At 38.9% G+C, this 20409-nt stretch overlaps 2 protein-coding genes across 4 annotated transcripts in view; one reads left to right on the plus strand and one right to left on the minus strand.

The window, feature by feature from the left end:
- LOC134677002 (transcription factor CP2-like protein 1) overlaps positions 1-20409 on the minus strand; it is a 93929-nt gene that overhangs the window by 17708 nt on the left and 55812 nt on the right. For all 3 annotated transcript variants that reach the window (XM_063535393.1, XM_063535391.1, XM_063535390.1), the window contains 3 exons: positions 19972-20106; positions 18549-18668; positions 17079-17149 (listed from right to left, as the gene is read on the minus strand). In XM_063535393.1, the coding sequence (XP_063391463.1) occupies positions 17079-17149; positions 18549-18668; positions 19972-20106 (326 nt within the window). The remainder of the gene's footprint in view (positions 1-17078; positions 17150-18548; positions 18669-19971; positions 20107-20409) is intronic.
- Positions 12354-13755, plus strand: LOC134677041 (uncharacterized protein K02A2.6-like). The gene is made up of 2 exons (XM_063535467.1): positions 12354-13586; positions 13628-13755. The coding sequence occupies exons 1-2, from the start codon at positions 12354-12356 to the stop codon at positions 13724-13726; spliced, it is 1332 nt and encodes a 443-aa protein (XP_063391537.1). The 3' UTR covers positions 13727-13755.

A 20409-nucleotide genomic window follows, 5' to 3' on the forward strand; every position in this document is an offset into this window, starting at 1 on the left:
ATTCAAGATTAGATTCTAGAGACGCCGCCAGAAGACCGCCTTACAAGGTATATGTATACTGATGAGTTAAATGTATTAAACGCATCTAACCTGTTCAAGAAGGAAAGAACATATCTCAATAGGAGTTTAGATATACATAACATATGTCTGTTATACCATAACACTTTAAACTTTCGCGTTTTGTACACATATATATAACACATATTTAATTAAGTACACAAACGGGTCTACCGCGATATAATTTCATTGTTTGACGTTAAAGGAACTAAAAGTAAAAACAATGAAATTATATCGCGGTAGACCCGTTTGTGTTATTAAATATGTGTCGTGCCAAGCAACGGCGACAATCACAGAGGGTGCTAGTTTGCCGACCGCGGTGGTTTCAGCTAGTTTCCACCACCCACGTTCTATTGCAGCGGTGTGCTTTGGTGACTGAGTCACATTGGTTGCACCGGTCACGTAGTCCTGAGGTTAATAGACTCGTCTTTAGTCTATAAGGTTAACGGAGTTGTCTTTTACTATGTAACTATTGTGTTTATAAAAATGGAAGTAGGTATGTTATGTACTACTAAGTAAGGTGTCAACGGAATAAGGAAAGTTTAATTGGTTATTCGGTTTTAGTGGATAGACGTTAGTAATTATTGATTATATACCAGTGATTGTGGCTGTAAGATATTGATTCTGTAAATTTAATTATGTCACAACTTCACCTGTTTGCTCTAGCTCTGAAATAATGCAATAAAATCTAGACCGAATCTTCTTCCTCGCGTTATCCCGACATTTTGGCACGGCTCATGGGAGTCTGGAGTCCGCTTGACAACTAAACTCTAATCTAGGCATTAGTTTTTACGAAAGCGACTGCCATCTGACCTTCCAACCCAGAAAGCAAACTAGCCCTTATTGGGATTAGTCCGGTTTCCTCACGATGTTTTCCTTCACCGAATAGCGATTGGTAAATATCAAATGATATTTCGTACCTACATAAGTTCCAAAAAACTCATTGGTACGAGCCGGGGTTTGAACCCGCGACCTCCGGATTGCAAGTCGCACGCTCTTACCGCTAGGCCACCAGGGCTTCTCAATTATCACAGCTCTAACCAAGGTAAGCAACGGTGCGAGTGGTGCGACCGGTGGCGCAGGCGCAGTCAACGGCCTTTGCTTTGCAATCCCGACTAAATGGGTCAGCGCTGAGCTGAGCGAATATCTAACCGTTCAACGGAACGACAGAGGGCCTCCCGCGAACCACGTTCGACGTTTCGCCTCTCTGTCGCACTTATAAATTCGTACGTATGTGTAACAGGGAGGCACGTCGAACGTGGTTCGTGGTACGCCCTCTGGGTTATTAGAGTGCGTTTATTTATGTTTACGTACGGTTCAAAATATTCTTGTAAATTCTTTGACGACATTTGTGTAAATACTGCCATTGGGATAATTAAGAAGTAGATATGGATGGTGTTAAGCAAAAATGTGTCATCCCACATCTATATTGCAATAAAATGTCAACTTTAAGCGTCAATTTTTTGAGCTGAAATCTTATTGCAAAATTAATGTGGTTTGACACATTATTGCTTATCAGCATCCATATGTAGTTTGAAGCCTAGAGAAAATTTCTGATACCTATTGGAACCTAGGCTAGCTATGGAGAATTTTCAAGATTCATACAAAGAAACGACGACGGTTGTTTTAGTCCCTAAATCGATATGAAAGTTCCAGAACTATATCAACAGGATGACGTATAGAAATTATTTTAGTTTCTACAGAAAGGAACGAAGGAAACGTCTTTTAAAAATTATATAAAGCCTCGTTAAGATTTCTCACTTCCATACACTATCTTAGCGTAGAACAACATAATTAAGGCTGCTATTTAACTGATCACCAGATTTAATAAAATTTAATACCAAAAAAATCTACTTTACCACCCTAAAATAATGAATGATCACCAAAATTATAACACCATTTTAATGTGAAATGATTACCAATTTTATTACATTTTACTATCCTATTAAAGGAAATTACACCAAATTAATCATTATCAACCCAAAAATTGTAAATAATTACCAAATTTCAAACCCCAGTTTAATGTCAATTGATAACCAAATTTTTACATCGTGCTATCCTATTAAATAAAATGACACCAAAATAATCATTGTAAACCCAAAAATAGTAAATGACCACCAAAATTAGAACTCCATTTTAATGTAAAATTATAACCAAATTTTTAAATCTTGCTATCCTATTAAAGCAAAGCAAAATTTTCTAGTAGCATTTCGTTTCTGTATGGGTTGCAGTTCAAACCTAACCTAACCCACTTTTCTAGTAACATTTCGTTTCTGTAAGGTTCGCAGTTCAAACCTAACCTAACCCACTTTTCTAGTAGCATTTATTATCTGGAAGGGTCGCAGTTCAAACCTAACCTAACCCACTTTTCAAGTAGAATTTCGTTTCTGTGTGGGTCGGAGTTCAAACCTAACCTAACCCACTTTTCTAGTAGCATATCGTTTCTTTAAGTCACAGTTCAAACCTAACCTAACCCACTTTTCTAGTAGCATTTCGGTTCTGTAAGGGTCGCAGTTCAAACCTAACCTAACCCACTTTTCTTGTAGCAATTCGTTCTGTAAGGGTCGCAGTGTTAACCTAGCCCACTTAACTGATAGCAGTACAAACCTAACCTAACCTACTTTTCTAGTAGCATTTCAGTATGCCTACCTAAGGTATGCGGTGCGGGGTACGGGGGTTGAGCGGGAGGGGCTAGTAATTTTGGCATCATTTTACTTTATTTGGTAATATGTATAAATTTTTTGGTATTATAGTGGTTTATTTAGGTGAAAATATCGCATTTATTTGGTCTTCAAGATTTGGTGATCATTAATGATTTTTGGTAATCATTCAATATATTTGGTATTCGAATACAATTTGAAGTGCAGTCGTAATTAAAATGGTGGTACTTTTGTAATTTTAGGCCTTATTTTTTTGGTGTTCAGTAATTTTTTTTGGTATGCATGATTTTTAGGGTTCCGTACCCAAAGGGTAAAACGGGACCCTATTACTAAGACTTCGCTGTCCGTCCGTCCGTCCGTCCGTCCGTCTGTCACCAGGCTGTATCTCACGAACCGTGATAGCTAGACAGTTGAAATTTTCACAGATGATGTATTTCTGTTGCCGCTATAACAACAAATACTAAAAACAGAATAAAATAAAGATTTAAATGGGGCTCCCATACAACAAACGTGATTTTTGACCAAAGTTAAGCAACGTCGGGAGGGGTCAGTACTTGGATGGGTGACCGTTTTCTTTTTGCTTTTTTTTGTTTTTTTTTTGCATTATGGTACGGAACCCTTCGTGCGCGAGTCCGACTCGCACTTGCCCGGTTTTTTTTTATTTAGGGTACCAAAGTATTTTTTGGTAGTCATTATATTTGTAGCCATACTTATTTAGCAAAAGCTATACAAATCAATAGAAATGACAAATACGGGTGCAAACATAACCGTAACTAAAACCGGTGTTTAGAAACGATGTTGATGATTATTGCTACAGTTCGTTTTTTTAGCATTAGAAAGGACTTGCAAAAAGGTAAGCGATCTTGACATGTCTTTTAATTGAAAAACGCTTTTTAAAAATCAGTAACTATTACTAATGAAAGCAGAAGAATATAAATGATCGTATTAGATTCATAATTGTTACATATTTGCCGTGACTTATTTTTTAAACATGTTTTTCAATAAAAAGACGCATCAAGATTGTTTACCTTATTTCTAATGCTAAAAAAAAACGAAGTATAGGTAGTAATCGTTTCCGCAAACCCCTGCTATGCATAATGACCTCACAAAATTGGTAAACGTTTGTCAGTGTCGATTTGAGATGTTACGATGACATAACCCATGCATCACATGCGCAGATCCTCAATTGCCTAAAAAGGATGGCCCAGTGCATTACAACAAATCATCCTATCAACGAAACCGGTTCGTACCGGTTTCCGGTCCATTATCCGAAATATTCCACGTTCTATATTTGTCTCTGGCCGGTTTTTGACTATTCAGTGTTGTGATTTGATATATGATGCCAAATTGGTGTTATTGTGAGTGGGAAACCGGCTTCCTTTGCTAACGGAGTATCCGTTTGTGTTGCTTGTGTGCTGAAGCTTCTTATTGCTTTCATACAGTAGCTCTAGGTCTACCGTTTAACTAAAACGGTTGGTACAGTCAGCAGCAGAAATTTCTAAGCCAGTTCTGGGCCAGTGTTAGTTAAACTAAACTATAAAACATCCGTCGCACTCCGACAAGTACGTAAGTACGAGAGGATATTCTATGCACGGCGAACGTGACCATCATCCGCTGCGCACGATCGTCGATTTAAGACATTATTGCCATGAACAAGGCCGTATTCCCTCTCTTTCTATCGTTATCTTAGTCGATACTATTATGCATTAAGTATTTAAAGTCTATGAAGCCATTTCCGTCAGTAGAAAAAAGCGGCAAATTTAAAAAATGTAGGTGCAATGGGCAATCGTCCCATAGAAAATATGAATTTCTCGATATTTCTACTAAGTTGTTTGACCGGCTATATGTTATGTTCGGTGTACCCTTGTTTTGCCGACAAATTTTTCATCGAATATTATTTCATCGACAACGATTCATCGAAACAATAGTACTAGTACTATTGTTTGGCGTTATTTTGTTTCATATACTATTTATTTCAATTTTTCTTACTGCGTAGAAATACTATTCAACGAATATCACTTGATCCCTAATTTGTTTAAAATTATTTTAATTGGCACAACTACTAAACATTGCAATTCATTTGTTCGACTTATTACTTTAATACATTTTTATATGTCTTACTATACATTTATACATTTTTCTGTTGTAAGAATTTTAGATTTAGGTTAGGTTAGAACTGGGACCCCACACAGAAACGAACGGCTATCAAAGTCGGTTTAGGTTAGGTTAGAACTGCGACCCCACACAGAAACGAACGGCTTTCAAAGTAGGTTAGGTTAGAACTGTGACCCCACACAGAAACGAACGGCTTTTAAAGTAGGTTTAGGTTAGGTTAGAATTGCGACCCCACACAGAAACGAACGGCTTTCAAAGTAGGTTTAGGTTAGGTTAGAACTGCAACCCCACACAGACACAAACGGCTTTCAAAGTAGGTTTAGGTTAGGTTAGAACTGCGACCCCACACAGAAACGAACGGCTATCAAAGTAGGTTTAGGTTAGGTTAGAACTGCGACCCCACACAGAAACGAACGGCTATCAAAGTAGGTTTAGGTTAGGTTAGAACTGCGACCCAACACAGAAACGAACGGCTTTCAAAGCCACACTGCGGGGTTGCGAACTGTATCGCAGCCATAATTGTGTTTTTAGTTTTAAGATATATTTTGCAATCATATGTATGCTAGTTTTAAGGTATTTATCTATGGGCCAATAGTTGCCTGAAAATAAATCTTTTCATTCATTCAAAGTAGGTTTAGGTTAGGTTAGAACTGCGACCCTACACAGAAATGAACGGCTTAAATTATTGTTACCTATTTATAATTTGGCCAAAATGAAAATGGCAGCCTTGTAAAATTATATCTTCAAAATTAGAGTGTCAACTTAAAATTGCCGCTTTCTCAAAATTATGTATGTCCAGATAAACAATTTTATATCTTAAACTACCCACATAGCTTTAATCGCGCAGAGTGAGCCGACTGACATGACTGCGTGTAGTTTCGAAAACGAAATATTACAAATTGAAGTAATTTTACGCGTAATAAATTTTACTAAATACAATAAAAAATGAAATAAGAAAACCCGTAAAGAAAAACCACGATATAATCTATATACAAAATAACTCAAGTACCAATTAAAAGTCCCCGATTTAAATTTACTAGTATCGATTCTTCGACGCAATAACTTGTCGATGAAATGAAAATACTTGAAACGTTGTCTTTGAAATAAAATTCGATGAAATGTCTGTCGGCAATTCAAGGGTAAACCGTTATGTTCCTCTGAAAACTTTCTCCTCTTCTGACCCCTAAGTTTCAAGTAAAAGTCATAAAAAACCCCACTTACAAAATAATACCAAAAAATGCGACGCAAAATGAATAATAGATACATCATTTATAAAAAACAATAGTGTCCTCGAACCTCATAATTCTAGCTACGAACATAACGATTTACAACTGAGATTGATTAAAACGATTGTGAATAAAAAAACGAAACAAGAATGTAACGGAAACTATCATATACTTTTTAAACAATGCAATATATTACCTGTTCATGCCAAGTTTAAATACTTATTAGCTATAGATCAGTACAGATGTCCTGTATTTAAGTTAACTAAAACTTACAATCGCAATCTTAGATTAAAACCTCGTAAAAAGTACTTAGAACCGATGTCGAGTAATTACTACGGGCAAAGGACGAGAAAGTACCTTATACCTCGCATTTTCAATAAATTAACATCTGAAGATGAGTGTAAAAGTGTAAATACGTTTAAAAATAAAGTTAAATTATGGTTAATGAAATCCTTTCTCAAAGAAAATAGGTTAAGTTAAAATACAAAGTGTATAAAAAACATTGCGAATACCCAAATTAGACCTTAGTTAATACATAGATATAAGTCATATAAGTTATAGTTTTATAAGTAAAGAGTGCTGTATTTCGCCAACAAACTGTCAAGCAGTTTGGCGAAACCATATAATTGTAATTGTGTATGTACTTTTGTTAAAATAAATTTAAAAAAAAAAAAAAAAAAAAAACTCATTTGTTTATTTAGGAACGACAAAAATAGCATTCAATTGAGACCGTGGAAAGGGACACAAACACAATAGACAATTGGCCGGTTGAGCAACGCAGGGATGGACTCGAATTAGTAGAAAACTCGAGTGCACGCACCGGCCGGATTGTTATTCTATGCTATTTATATCTATGGCAAGTAGTGATGTGCTGCGTTATCGATAAAATCGGTTTTTTCGGCGATTAAAGTAAAACATACAGGACCGCCTCAAAATCGCAAAAAAATAGGCTATTTCAATTTCAGCCAATTAAAATAATTTCGTTGAATTATAGAAATTTAATGTAATGTATACAAAGCTCATTTTTGTTTATCCTATAGGCCATAGGGTGGCTACAAAATAACTACATTCCCTTTGAGCCTTTAGAATTATACTGAGCAACTTTTACTATGGGACCAACCCCGAAATCGCAAAAAACCTTTGGCTTACATCTTAGTAGTAGCAGTAGTTAGTAAACTCTTTATTGTACAAAAAGATATTAACAATAACATACAATTAGTAAGAAGTAGAAAGGCGAACTTATCTCTTTGAATATATCATTTTGGCTGGTCCATAATTTTTTTTCGCGATTTCGGGGTTAGTTCGATAGTAAAAGTTACTCAGTATAATCCGAAAACCTCCCTGGCAACGGGAATGCAGTTATTTTTAACCACCGTGTCCTTAATACCAGTTTTCAACTTTTCACTAAAATTATGGTGGTTCGTACTGTGTTGGAAAAGGTAGATCTAAATATGTACTAATATATTATTATTTTTATTTCAGCTACCTTTACAAATAACGAAGAAATGCTGCTAATAACAGTACTCCCACCGAGATCAAAAATTATTATGGCTACAAATATAATGACCACCAAAAAATACTTTAGTACCCTAAATAAAAAAATCATGCTTACCAAAAAAAATTACTGAACACCAAAAAAATAAGGCCTAAAATTACAAAAGTACCACCGTTTTAATTACGACTGCACTTCAAATTGTATTCGAATACCAAATATATTGAATGATTACCAAAAATCATTAATGATCACCAAATCTTGAAGACCAAATTAATGCGATATTTTCACCTAAATAAACACTATGATTACCAAAAAATGTATACATATTACCAAATAAAGTAAAATGCTGCCAAAATTATTAGCCGCTCCCGCTCAACCCCCCGTACCCCGCACCATATACCTATCTAACCTAACCTTCTTTTCTAGGAGCATACTGAAATGCTACTAGAAAAGTAGGTTAGGTTTGTACTGCTATCAGTTAAGTGGGCTAGGCTAGCACTGCGACCCTTACAGAAATGAATTGCTACTATAAAAGTGGGTTAGGTTAGGTTTAAACTGCGACCCTTACAGAAAAGAAATGCTACTAGAAAAGTGGGTTAGGTTAGGTTTGAACTGCGACCCTTACAGAAACGAAATGCTACTAGAAAAGTGGGTTAGGTTAGGTTTGAACTGTGACCCTTACAGAAACGAAATGCTACTAGAAAAGTGGGTTAGGTTAGGTTTGAACTGCGACCCATACAGAAACGAAATGCTACTAGAAAAGTGGGTTAGGTTAGGTTTGAACTGCGACCCTTACAGAAACGAAATTCTACTAGAAAAGTGGGTTAGGTTAGGTTTGATCTGTGACCCATACAGAAACAATTGTGGTTACAATTTTGGTGGTCATTTACTATATTCGGGTTTACAATGATTATTTTGGAGTCATTTGCTTTAATAGGATAGCAAGATTTAAAAATTTGGTTATAATTTTACATTAAAATGGAGTTCTAATTTTGGTGGTCATTTACTATTTTTGGGTTTACAATGATTATTTTGGTGTCATTTTATTTAATAGGATATCACGATGTGAAAATTTGGTTATCAATTGACATTAAAATGGGGTTTGAAATTTGGTAATCATTTACAATTTTTGGGTTAATAATGATTAGTTTGGTGTCATTTCCTTTAATAGGATAGTAAAATGTAATAAAATTGGTAATCATTTCACATTAAAATGGTGTTATAATTTTGGTGATCATTCATTATTTTAGGGTGGTAAAGTACATTTTTTTGGTATTAAATTTTATTAAATCTGGTGATCAGTTAAATAGCAGCCGTTTATTATTAGGACTAGAAGTGCAATCATGTAACAGAACTGGTACATTGTAATATCAACAAGATTTTGGACTACGGCCAAGCGTAATTAGAAACAGAGTACCTTCGTACTAATTAAGATTAATGTGCTAAGAATGAACAGTCAAGTGTAAAAATATGGGTGCGCAAATCATCTATCTCCTTTACCCTTGTTAAGATCACTAAGAGTGAAAGATATGGCATTATGACCTGACTCGCCACTTAGTTTCGCGGCAAGTATATAGTTCATTTTTTTTAGCATTAGAAATAAGGTAAACAATCTTGATGTGCCTTTTAATTGAAAAACACATTTTAAAAATAAGTTACGGCAAATATGTAACAATTTCTGAATCTAATACGATCATTTATATTCTTCTGCTTTCATAAGTAATAGTTATTGATTTTTAGAAACCGTTTTTCAAATAAAAAATAAGTCAAGATCGCTTACCTTCTTGCAAGTTCTTTCTAATGCTAAATAAAACGAACTTTAGTGCAGACCAACATATTGAATGAGCATTCTACTGGTTCGAATGATTGGTCGACTCGCTCGATGATCAAGTTCAACGATAACGACGCAGGCGCGTGACGCGAGCGCGTAACCGGCGCGTACGCAGCTGAAACTGCTTTATTTGGTAATGGACACGCATGTGACCGCTGCACTAGATCGAGTGCGAACAATTCATGCGGGCTGTTGTGATGTCTATATGTGGACTAACAGTTTCCTTTTATGGACAATTTTACGTATGTATGTATAAATTGTATTGCTGGGTGAACCAACACACTGAGAAAACCTAAATAGTAAAAAGTCTACAGAACGCTAAACTAGAAATACGGTAGTACATCCTATTTAAATGATAAGAAATTTTATGACCCTTTTTGATTTGTTTAATTTTGTTACTTACTTTTTTCTTGTCTCGCGTAATCGTAAAATATAATTTTACAGTACATATGGTCCTATTTTCCCGAACTAGTTACGTGAAATAGCACTTTTCGTGCATATGTCAAAAGTTTAAAGGGCCATATGTACTGTAAAACTCCCTTCGGTCGTGTTTTAATTTATCGCCACTCGTTTGAGTTTCCTCTTTTCCGCACTTGTATCGTAAATAACTATTGTGTGTATGTTTTACCATGTCCTGGCGTTCGGTCTCCGCTGTGAGCCGGACATGTGTTTAATAATTAATACATATAAATAAATAAATCGAACTGTCATTTTTGTATCTGGGATAATAAAATAGAATTTAAATTGCAGGGAGTAAGCCAGGAAAAAAACACAGAATTTTAATCACTCACCTTGTTTGTCTTCTAACACATTATTAACTGAGCAATCTGAATTGCAATAATCTCAACTCCGTTCGACATACGTAGGCGTTCTAAGAAAATGCCCGTTGCACAATATCTATAAGTTCGAAAGAAAAAAATTCCAAGAAATACTTCAACTGAATGTGGTGAAGGAATATAAACGTTATAAGCATGGACACAAGGTTTATATTACTGTGAACTGGGAATATAAGACACATATATATCATATTTGATATCTCATGATGATTGCAATTGTGCATTGCGTGCTGCACGATTTTTGTGCTATTTGTAGAGGTCGTAGTTTTAATGATGGCAAGTGGGTGACATGAAATCTCTTTAACTACGAATGTGTCGATTCCAAGCAAAAAGTGCCACTTTGTCGACTGATGTACCCACTGGTTGCAACCTAACCGGTTTAGTGCACCAAACCGTTGTAAAGGTATTAAGAAAAAAAGATTTCCACTAAAACAAATCTATTACCCATGATAACCATGATTCAGAGATCTTTTCATGAAATTATTTTGTAAGGGTCGGTACAGAGGGACTGCAATCCGACTGACCCTTGTATAGGAACATACATACAAATTGCAGTCGGGTTGCGTTTTGCCGTCCGTCCATATCGGCCCTTAGTTGTGCAAACTAGTGTAATTTTAGGATAGTTCCAGTTTTCGCTCTTTAATATTGCTGTTTCAATCAGCACACATGCTTTGGAAAGGGTTTCTAATCAAAATCAATATTTCTAATAGCTTGTCCACCATATTTCCCTGTAATGAATGTTATCTATTTTTGTACCGAAGTAATAAAAAAACTAAAAAAAAAACCACCGAATGTTAGGGAAAATTGCGAACTGCTAGTCAAAAGCACATCATTGATACGGTCAGTCAAATGACTTTCAGTTGCCAGTACCTACCTACCTACTTACTTTCTAGGCTTATTTAATTGTAAGGAGTCAATCGTAAGAACGACATGTAAAGGCCCCGCCGCGCCGTCCGCGTGACACGGACAATTGTCACAATTTATTGGTCTAATATTAGGGTGCCGCTAACACGGACACATCGTTATTAATGGGGACAATAATGCTTGTCAAATGGCAAATCTGACATTGTGACACTGACATGCGCAAATTGGGAATGACAAATTACAAATAGTCACAAGTGGTTATAATTTAGTTGTTGCCTCTCTGTCGCACGTGTAAATTCGTATTATTCGTACGTATCTGTGACAGAGAGGCAACACGTCGAACGTAGTTCGCGGTAGGCCCTCAGTAACTTTAGCATTAGCTTTTTTACATTTAGCGTTTGCGTCTAATCCGGTAGTTCTTGCAATGTATTGAATAAGGGTAGGGTTAGATTTATGCGCCTACCTACAACAGAAAAATAAATCAGTCTCGAATATACTTGCGTGCTGTGTTATTTAGCTCCCATTCCCAGTATATCACATTGGCTGACGAGGATGTCGAAAACACTACCTTTTAACATTAAGGAGTTTAATTTACGCTCGGGAAAGTGGAATACGTATATAAGTCAGTTAACGGCATGGTTTGATATAACAAACGTAAAACCGGACACTCGGGTGCAGTACCTCATCGCGGTGGTCGGAACGGAAACTTTAGACTTAATAATAGATTTGTGTTATCCAGCGGAGCCGGATACAGTGAGTTTCGACGATATAGTGTCAAAAGTTCGTGAACATTTATCACCTAAGCGATCCGAGTTGGCAGAGCGTATGACATTCCGGGCATGTAAGCAAACGGCCGACCAGTCCATTAATGAATACCTGGCTCAACTTAAGCAGCTCGCTAAGAAATGCAATTTTACCGGTTCTACGTGCTTAGAAGAGAACCTGCGTGATCAGCTGGCATATGGATTGAGAAGTGATGCGATACGTTTCAAGCTGTTAACTGAGGACGAATTAACATACAGCCGCGCAGTGGAAATAGCGACGTCGTTGGAGGCGGCGGATCGAGACTCGAAGGCCAGCGGACCCAGCAGCGGCGCTGGGAGCGGGACATCGGCGCCGATGTCGACGCGAGAAGAGGACGTGCACGCGGTGCGCGTCGGCGGCGGCGGCGGCGCGCGCGCGCCCCCGCGCCGCAGGCAGTCGGCGGCGGCGCCGCGCGCGCGCTGTCCCCGGTGCTTGGGCACGCATCATCCGAGGAGCTGCTCATTCATGAACACGGAGTGCTATGTGTGTGGAAAGAAGGGACATATAGCTAAAGCGTGTAAAAACCGGAAACATAATAGGGTCAACGCGTGCATGGAGTCTACGGACACGAGCGACGACGTCGGGTCGGAGGACGGCGACGACGAGTACGACGTGCCGTTGTACTCTATAGACGACGATACCGGCGGTGACGAACCATGGTGGCGCACAGTGACGGTGAACGGAGTTAAGGTGCGCATGCAGCTGGACTGTGGTGCAGCGATAAGCGCTGTGTCCAGCAATTTATTTAATCAGCTGTTTAAAAATGTTAATTTGTTGCCTCCTAAGACAAATTTAAAAATGTACGCGGGACAAAAAGTCACACCGAAGGGCATTATGTTGTGTGAAGTTATGTATGGTGATAAAAAGAAATCAGATTTAAAGTTAGTCGTAGTAGACTCAGACGACAGCCCGCCCATTATCGGACGTCGGTGGATGACAGCGTTAGGTATAAAATGCAGTCCTGAAACTCCCGAGTCGATATATAATATGAATAACGGTCGTGAGGGCGTAGGGACACAGTTGGCTCGAGAATTCCCGCAGGTGTTCGCGCAGGGAACTGGGAAGTTCACAGGTAAGCCCATACAACTAAGAGTGGCCAGCGACGCGCGGCCCGTGTTCTGCAAGCCGCGGCCCGTGCCGCACGCGCTGCGCGCCGCTGTGGAGGCTGAGCTGGAGCGCCTGCAGGCGGACGGGGTCATTTCGCCGGTGGAGACTAGCGAGTGGGGGACGCCTGTCGTGCCCGTCATCAAAAAGTCAGGTGAGGTGAGACTGTGCGGGGATTTTAAAATAACACTAAACCCGGTATTAGAGGATGACAAATACCCAATACCGCGCATCGATGAAATATTCTCTAATTTGCAAGGAGGACAACTTTTCAGCAAAATAGATTTGAGCCACGCTTATCAGCAATTACCGCTTACAGAAGAATCAAAACAGCTGTGCGTAATTGTGACGCATAAGGGTAGCTTTTGTTACAATAGATTACCATTTGGTATTAAGTGTGCCATGAGTAAATTTCAGCGCGTCCTGGATAGCCTATTCAAGAATATGAACCTTATTGCGGTGTATTGCGATGATATTTTAGTCACGGGTGTTAACGACGATGACCATTATAAACGCTTGATATCGGTATTCAAAATATTGTCCGAGGCAGGATTAAGAATTGCACAAAATAAATGCATTTTTTTCCAAAAATCGGTGTCTTATCTAGGTTACGTTATCGATGCAAAGGGCTTGAGCACACAGACGAGCAAAATAGATGCCGTTCAGGCAGCCCCAGTACCGGACACCGTATCGCGTTTAAAGGCATTCTTAGGTTTGGTAAATTATTATGCTAAATTCATACCTAATATAAGTACCGTTTTACACCCGCTTTACGAGTTATTAAAAAAACATAACAAGTTTATTTGGTCTAGGGAATGCAATGAAGCATTCATGAAAGTGAAACAAATGTTAGCCGCAAAACCGATGTTAATGCATTATAAACCGGAAGCACCCCTATGGCTTTATTGTGACGCATCCCCTTATGGGGTGGGGGCAGCACTGGTACAGAAGGGCGAGGGGGGTGATCTGCCAGTGGCGCACGCGTCGCGAGCTCTCACACCGCCCGAACGAAATTACGCACAAATATGTCGTGAAGGGCTGGCAATCATTTTTGGCGTTCAAAAATTTCATCATTACCTTTTTGGTAGACGCTTTACCTTAGTTACGGATTGTAAACCGTTGGCGCATATTTTTAGCCAGCATAAAAGTATCCCACAAATGGTAGCGGGGCGCTTGCAGCGCTGGGCGGTAATTTTAAGCGGGTACGACTATGAGATAGCTTGTGTTAAATCGGAGCAAAACTGTTTAGCTGATAATTTGTCACGCCTGCCGTTAGAAATCATAAAAGACGAACAAAAAAATAAAGAATCGTGCGAATTTTTGAATTTTATAGATGACGGTATATCGATAAACCACCGCGATATCGCAAAAGCGACACGCCAAGATCCGGTTTTGCATAAAGTATTTAACTTATTAGGCCAAGGCTGGGAGTACTGTGGAGACGAAAACTTAAAACCATTTTGGCGCGTCCGCAATGCGTTAAGTCGTGAGTAGAATTGTATAATGTTTGAATACAGGGTGGTGGTACCTACGACTCTGCGCGCACGTGTGCTGCGCGAGTTACACGCAGCGCACGGCGGCGCGGTGCGCACGAAGGCGCTGGCGCGTGCCTATGTGTGGTGGCCCGGGCTGGGCGCGGACGTGGAGCGGGTGACCGCCGAGTGCGCAGCGTGCGCAGCGGAGCGCCCGGCGCCGGCACGGGCGGCCACGCATCCGTGGGAGTGGCCGCAAGAGAGGTGGTATCGAGTACATGTGGACTTCCTAACGCCCACAGCTGGTACGTATTATTTTGTTCTGATTGATGCCTACTCCAAATGGATTGAGGCAAGCAAAATAAGAGGCACGCGCGCCGACGAGACCATTGCCTTATTACGCGAAATATTTGCTCGCTTCGGAAATCCTTACGAGTTGGTATCTGATAACGGACCACCGTTCACGAGTGGTCAATTCGAATCATACCTAAGGAAAGAGGGCATCAAGCACATCCGCATTTCCCCGTATAAGCCAAGCAGCAATGGAGCTGCCGAAAACACAGTCGGGTTAATTAAAAAATGCCTAAAAAAAGCGGAACGGGAGAATGCGAACGTGCATGAAGCATTGCAAACATACCTATTAACTCATCGTATAACTCCGCATTCTACAACAGGTAAGTCGCCAGCGGAACTATTATTAATGCGCACCATACGCAGTCGCTTTGATTTGCTGCGGCCAGACCCGAGAGAAGAAGTGAGGGAAGCTCAACGAAAGCAGATAGGTATGGATGCATCGCCGACTCGCGAATTTAAGGTGGGAGAAAAAGTTATGTATCGAGTTTATCAGCAAAACAAGCAATTCTGGGCAACGGGTTCAGTCATCGAACGCCTGGGCCCCTTGACATACCGCGTAGAAGGGGCCGACGGACGTAGTCACAAAAGGCATATCGATCAGTTGCTTAGCGATCGGAGCATTATCACGGAGGGCGTGAAAGGTAAGAAAATGTTAACATGTTCTGACTCACAAGAATTGAATCGGGCTACCACGCTAGCTCATGCAATTCCGGCCACCACTGAGTCACTAAACCGCACAGGCAACGACAATAGCACGACTTCGGAATTAAATATACCTATTCAAAGACCGAAACGCATTCGTCGTCCACCGATAAGATACGGGTTTGAATAGATTCATAGTAAAAAAAAATACAATGTTAGTATAATGGCAAGCTAAACGATTATGATCCTTATCGAATTGTGTTAAAGGCGCCTTAGACTAAGTCATAATATTGGTGTAAGTTAGACGGTTATTATTCCCATGTTTAGTTATGTAATGAAGATTGTTTTTAAATAAGTAATGCTAATTTAGTTCTTGTTGCCATATTATGTAAACTTATTATCGCTTGTAATCGCCGACTGAGTAACACTAAGGTAACTTTTATTACATTACCTATAATAAATAATAAAAGCCGTATTGTTTCGGAAAAGTAGTTTAGCGTGTAAAACAGATGCTGTATTTAGTTAGAATATAATAATAATAGCATATAAGTAAAATTAGCCCAGTGTGTGTATGGTACTAGTACTAGTAATTAACTAATCATGTTACGAGTAGCAACGGATGCTGGATTGGCATACATACATATTGACACTTAGATTAGGTACCTATTGTCAAGTAGTACAGTTAAGTTAATTCTTTTGTAAGGGGGGAAGGATGCAATGTATTGAATAAGGGTAGGGTTAGATTTATGCGCCTACCTACAACAGAAAAATAAATCAGTCTCGAATATACTTGCGTGCTGTGTTATTTAGCTCCCATTCCCAGTATATCACAGTTCTGATTTTTTGCTTGACTTGTTTATATGATGTTGGTCCACTGAACAATCCAAGTTTGTGACCTCGAGCGCCGAACGCGACTTTGTAAAAAATCTAATAAAACACGAAAATTTCGATTATTTGTTTAAAATTTATTTTGAAAAATATAACAGAAACTAAACTGAATATCTGGACCTGAATAACCTAGTTTTAACTAAGTTTGAAGAAAACAGCCCTAAAAAATTACAATTTTCACTTGCTGTACTTACCCCAGGATCAACATTCATTATTGGTTGATTTAAATTTCTCGTACAAAACCACGTAAAAAATGTATAGTAAATCGTTTTGACATTTCATAAAGCGGGATAAAGTCTCGATGAAAAACACCTATAATGGAGAAAAAACGGAAATGTGTTTCAATTAGGCACTTTTTATTTATCTCGTAAGTGAGTGCTTTGTATATGTAGTATCTAAGTTATAACATAACACTTTATTTTGTTCTTAGTTTTTCAGTTATTTTTTTTTTCTTTGTTTTTACGCTATTTAATTGGTGTCCTGTCACGGGTAGTAGGCTTTGATTATGTAAGCGAATGTTGTTAGTTTTGGTTTGAGTCTTATCTCTTTCATGTGTGCGATGTGTGTGTGTGTGTGTGATGCGTGTTACTTAAGTATATGTTTTTACTACATATCTATTTGCGAGTTCCTGTAATTGGCTTTATATATCTATTTATGATTCCATTGTCATTTAGTTAGCTGTTGGATCTCCTTATGTAAATAAATAAATAAATAAATAAAAACAACTTACCACAGCTCCGGCGAATACGGGGGTGAAGAGGTGACCAGAGAGGGGGGTGGCATCAGCGCGTCGTTTGACAGCTGTCAACAAGGTACATCGTTTTTTAAAATGAAATGTAGCCGTAAAGTTCATACGTGTTTTTACAGTACTTTATTTTTGATGAAAGGCCGTTTACATTACTTCGATTTTATTGTAACAAAAACCGGGCAAGTGCGAGTCGGACTCGCGCACGGAGGGTTCCGTACCATAATGCAAAAGAACAAAAACAAAAAAAAAGCAAAAAAAAAACGGTCACCCATCCAAGTACTGACCCCTCCCGACGTTGCTTAACTTTGGTCAAAAATCACGTTTGTTGTATGGGAGCCCCATTTAAATCTTTATTTTATTCTGTTTTTAGTATTTGTTGTTATAGCGGCAACAGAAATACATCATCTGTGAAAATTTCAACTGTCTAGCTATCACGGTTCGTGAGATACAGCCTGGTGACAGACGGACGGACGGACAGCGAAGTCTTAGTAATAGGGTCCCGTTTTACCCTTTGGGTACGGAACCCTAAAAACATCAATTAAAACAGCGTTACTGATTTTTTACATATTTATTTAATTACATTTATTTATTTAGATATATCGGGATAAAACCGGTAACAATTTATTTACTGTCACATCACTACAAATGTCAAGTCAACACTGTACGGCGAGCGGCAAACAGGGATGCCAACTTAGTGGTTTTACCACTAAATTTAGGGGGAAATAAACCAGCAAGGGGTTTTTTTGGGGCTAAATATATTTAGTGGTTTTTTTAGGGTTTTTTTTACAGTAGAAAAGTGCGGCAAATTTGAAAAAAATTAGGCGCGAAGGGATATCATCTCATAGAAAATTTGAATTTCGCGCCTTTTTCTACTGACAAGATTTTCTTGATCATCTATGTATAACGTTCATATGTATGATCATTAAAATGTTGAACCGGTTAAAAATCATAATAATGTTCTAAATTTGGAAAATCTATAATAATTTCTTTTATTTTTTATTTAGTGGGTTTTCCAAAATAATAGTACAGTTTTAGGGGTTTTTAAGTTGAGCTCAGGGGTAAAAATAAATTGGAGTTGGCAACCCTGGCGGCAAAGCGAGCGTTAGGGCACTTAGGGCACTTTTAGGGACGCGGCAGGGTACACAAGAAAGGCCAATTTCTCGGAAATTGGCATGTTAATGAGTAATAAATAACATAACCAAAATACTTATTTACAATACAAGTGCGCAAAGTATGAACGAGTGGTGATAAATTAAAACACGACCGGAGGGAGTTTTTAAATCGACACGAGTTGCGAATTACCTACTCGCATGTGTATCGTACAACGTTTTACAGTACATAATGGCCCTTTAAACTTTTGACATCTCACGAAAAGTGCTATTTTACGCACTAGTGCGGGAAAATAGGACCATATATGTACTGTAAATGAATATTTGTCATCTAGCCTATTACCGTGGTGAGCACGGTGGCCTCGCAGCCCGGCTGGTACTTGTCGAGGTCGGAGCGCGGGCGCCGCATCACCTTCTCGCGGTCCTGCTTGTGCTTGCGGTCCGCCCCCTTCAGTTTGAACACCTGCGGGCAACACCGTACATTTCAGTTATTTCCATACCGTCCAGTCCAGTTTTTTCCGTCTATGGTTGACTGGTAGAGAATGCCATTTGGCATTAAGTCCGCCATTTGTACATTTTTGTATATACTTTGTGCAATAAAGTTTAAATAAATAAATAAATAAATACCGATTTACTTTTTTACTATAGTTCTCGGGACCGTCTTAACTTAGAAACCAAACAAAACCATTTGTGGTTTTCCATCTCAGAAGGGTCCTCAACTCCTTATGCTTCAAGTGCAAAGGTCCTTTCCCTCTGAAGTTCCAACAGAAATTCTGATAGAAAGGTCCTTATTGCACATTAAGAATACGGACCCTTCTCTAATGGACAGCCACGTTTATTTTTTTGAGAATTTATAGTCAATTAATAATGACAATATATTAAATATAGAAAACGTCCGTCTGGGCGTCCCAGATACCGCTGGAGTGACGAAGCCCAAAAAGACCTGTCCGACCTCGGAATATCCAACTGGCGTGAAGTGCGCAGAATAGGGCAGAATGGCGCTCTCTTGTGTCAGAGGCCAAGATCCTCTTTGGGTCACTGAGCCAGTGATGTATGTATGTATGTATTAAATATAGAAGAAGCGCTATCAAGTAAATTCTTTGAGAAGGTTAAACAAATATTAGCACCAGAATATGCCTAAAATAGGGAATATTACGCAAAACTCTGCGTAGGGGGCGCCACTACCAGTATCCATCACAAACTGGAGGTCTACCGCGAAACAAGAAAATCGATATTTCGTTATCTAACATATTCCAGCGATAAAGGGGCAGATAACTAAATTTCGATTTTCGCGTTTCCCGGTAGGCGCTTGTTAACAAACCGCCTTGATGCATCAATGTCATATTTACTCTTTGGTTTACTAGCTAGCTTAGTGCTGCACTCTGGCGGCAGAACATTGCAGTAATACCCCCTATTATTATACTATGCTTTAAAAACAGAACCCTAATAATTTGGTATCGTCTTGGGTCGTCCCATTCGTTTTTCGTCAAGTTCTTAAATTAGTCCTATTCTGCTTTCGTCACTCATTCTACATTGAAAGCCACCGACGATTGTGACGAATGTAGCATGAGTGACGAAAGCAGAATAGGACTAATTCAAGAACTTGACGAAAAACGAATGGGACGACCCAAGACGATACCAATAATTTCGTATTGATGTAACTTCAGAGTTAAGAACTTTTTATTAGCGTATATTTTTGGAAACTTTCGAAACAAAAACCCAAAATAAAATCGTTTAAATCTATATAATAAATAAGGTATATATACCTTGATCTGGCACGCAGCGGCGTGCAGACGCGTGTTCTCGTCGCTGGCGAGGTAGGTCTCCACCTGGATACGGAACGGCACGCCTTTCTCGCCGCCATGTTTCTTCGCTGTGAACTCCGTGGATATACAGTTCACCTATGGAGAACATAAGCTGTATCAGAGATTGCGGGTAGTAGAGCTACAGGATAAATAATAGTCGTACTAGGTACAGTCGCCATCAGATATATCGGAGCGGCTAAGGCACTCACAAATATCTGAACACGTCTCTATTGTCAGGGCGTTAGAGTGCGTGTTCAGATATTGTGAACACCTTGGCCGCTCCGATATATCTGATGGCATGCCCTCCCATCTCGAAGGGCTTATAATTATTTTCAAATCGATATCATAGATGGCGCTATATGTCACGATCGACCATTACGAAATATTTATCCTACAGAT

Source organism: Cydia fagiglandana, chromosome 25, assembly GCF_963556715.1.
Source record: "Cydia fagiglandana chromosome 25, ilCydFagi1.1, whole genome shotgun sequence".
NCBI classification, from domain to species: Eukaryota; Metazoa; Arthropoda; class Insecta; order Lepidoptera; family Tortricidae; genus Cydia; species Cydia fagiglandana.

What these genes read in the sequence shown, in the direction of transcription:
- LOC134677041 (XM_063535467.1), top strand. Translation starts at nt 12,354, where the DNA reads ATGAACACGGAGTGCTATGTGTGTGGAAAGAAGGGACATATAGCTAAA. An exon ending in GCATTTTTTTCCAAAAATCG is followed by an intron (nt 13,587 to 13,627) that starts GTGTCTTATCTA and finishes AAAGGGCTTGAG; the next exon opens with CACACAGACGAGCAAAATAG.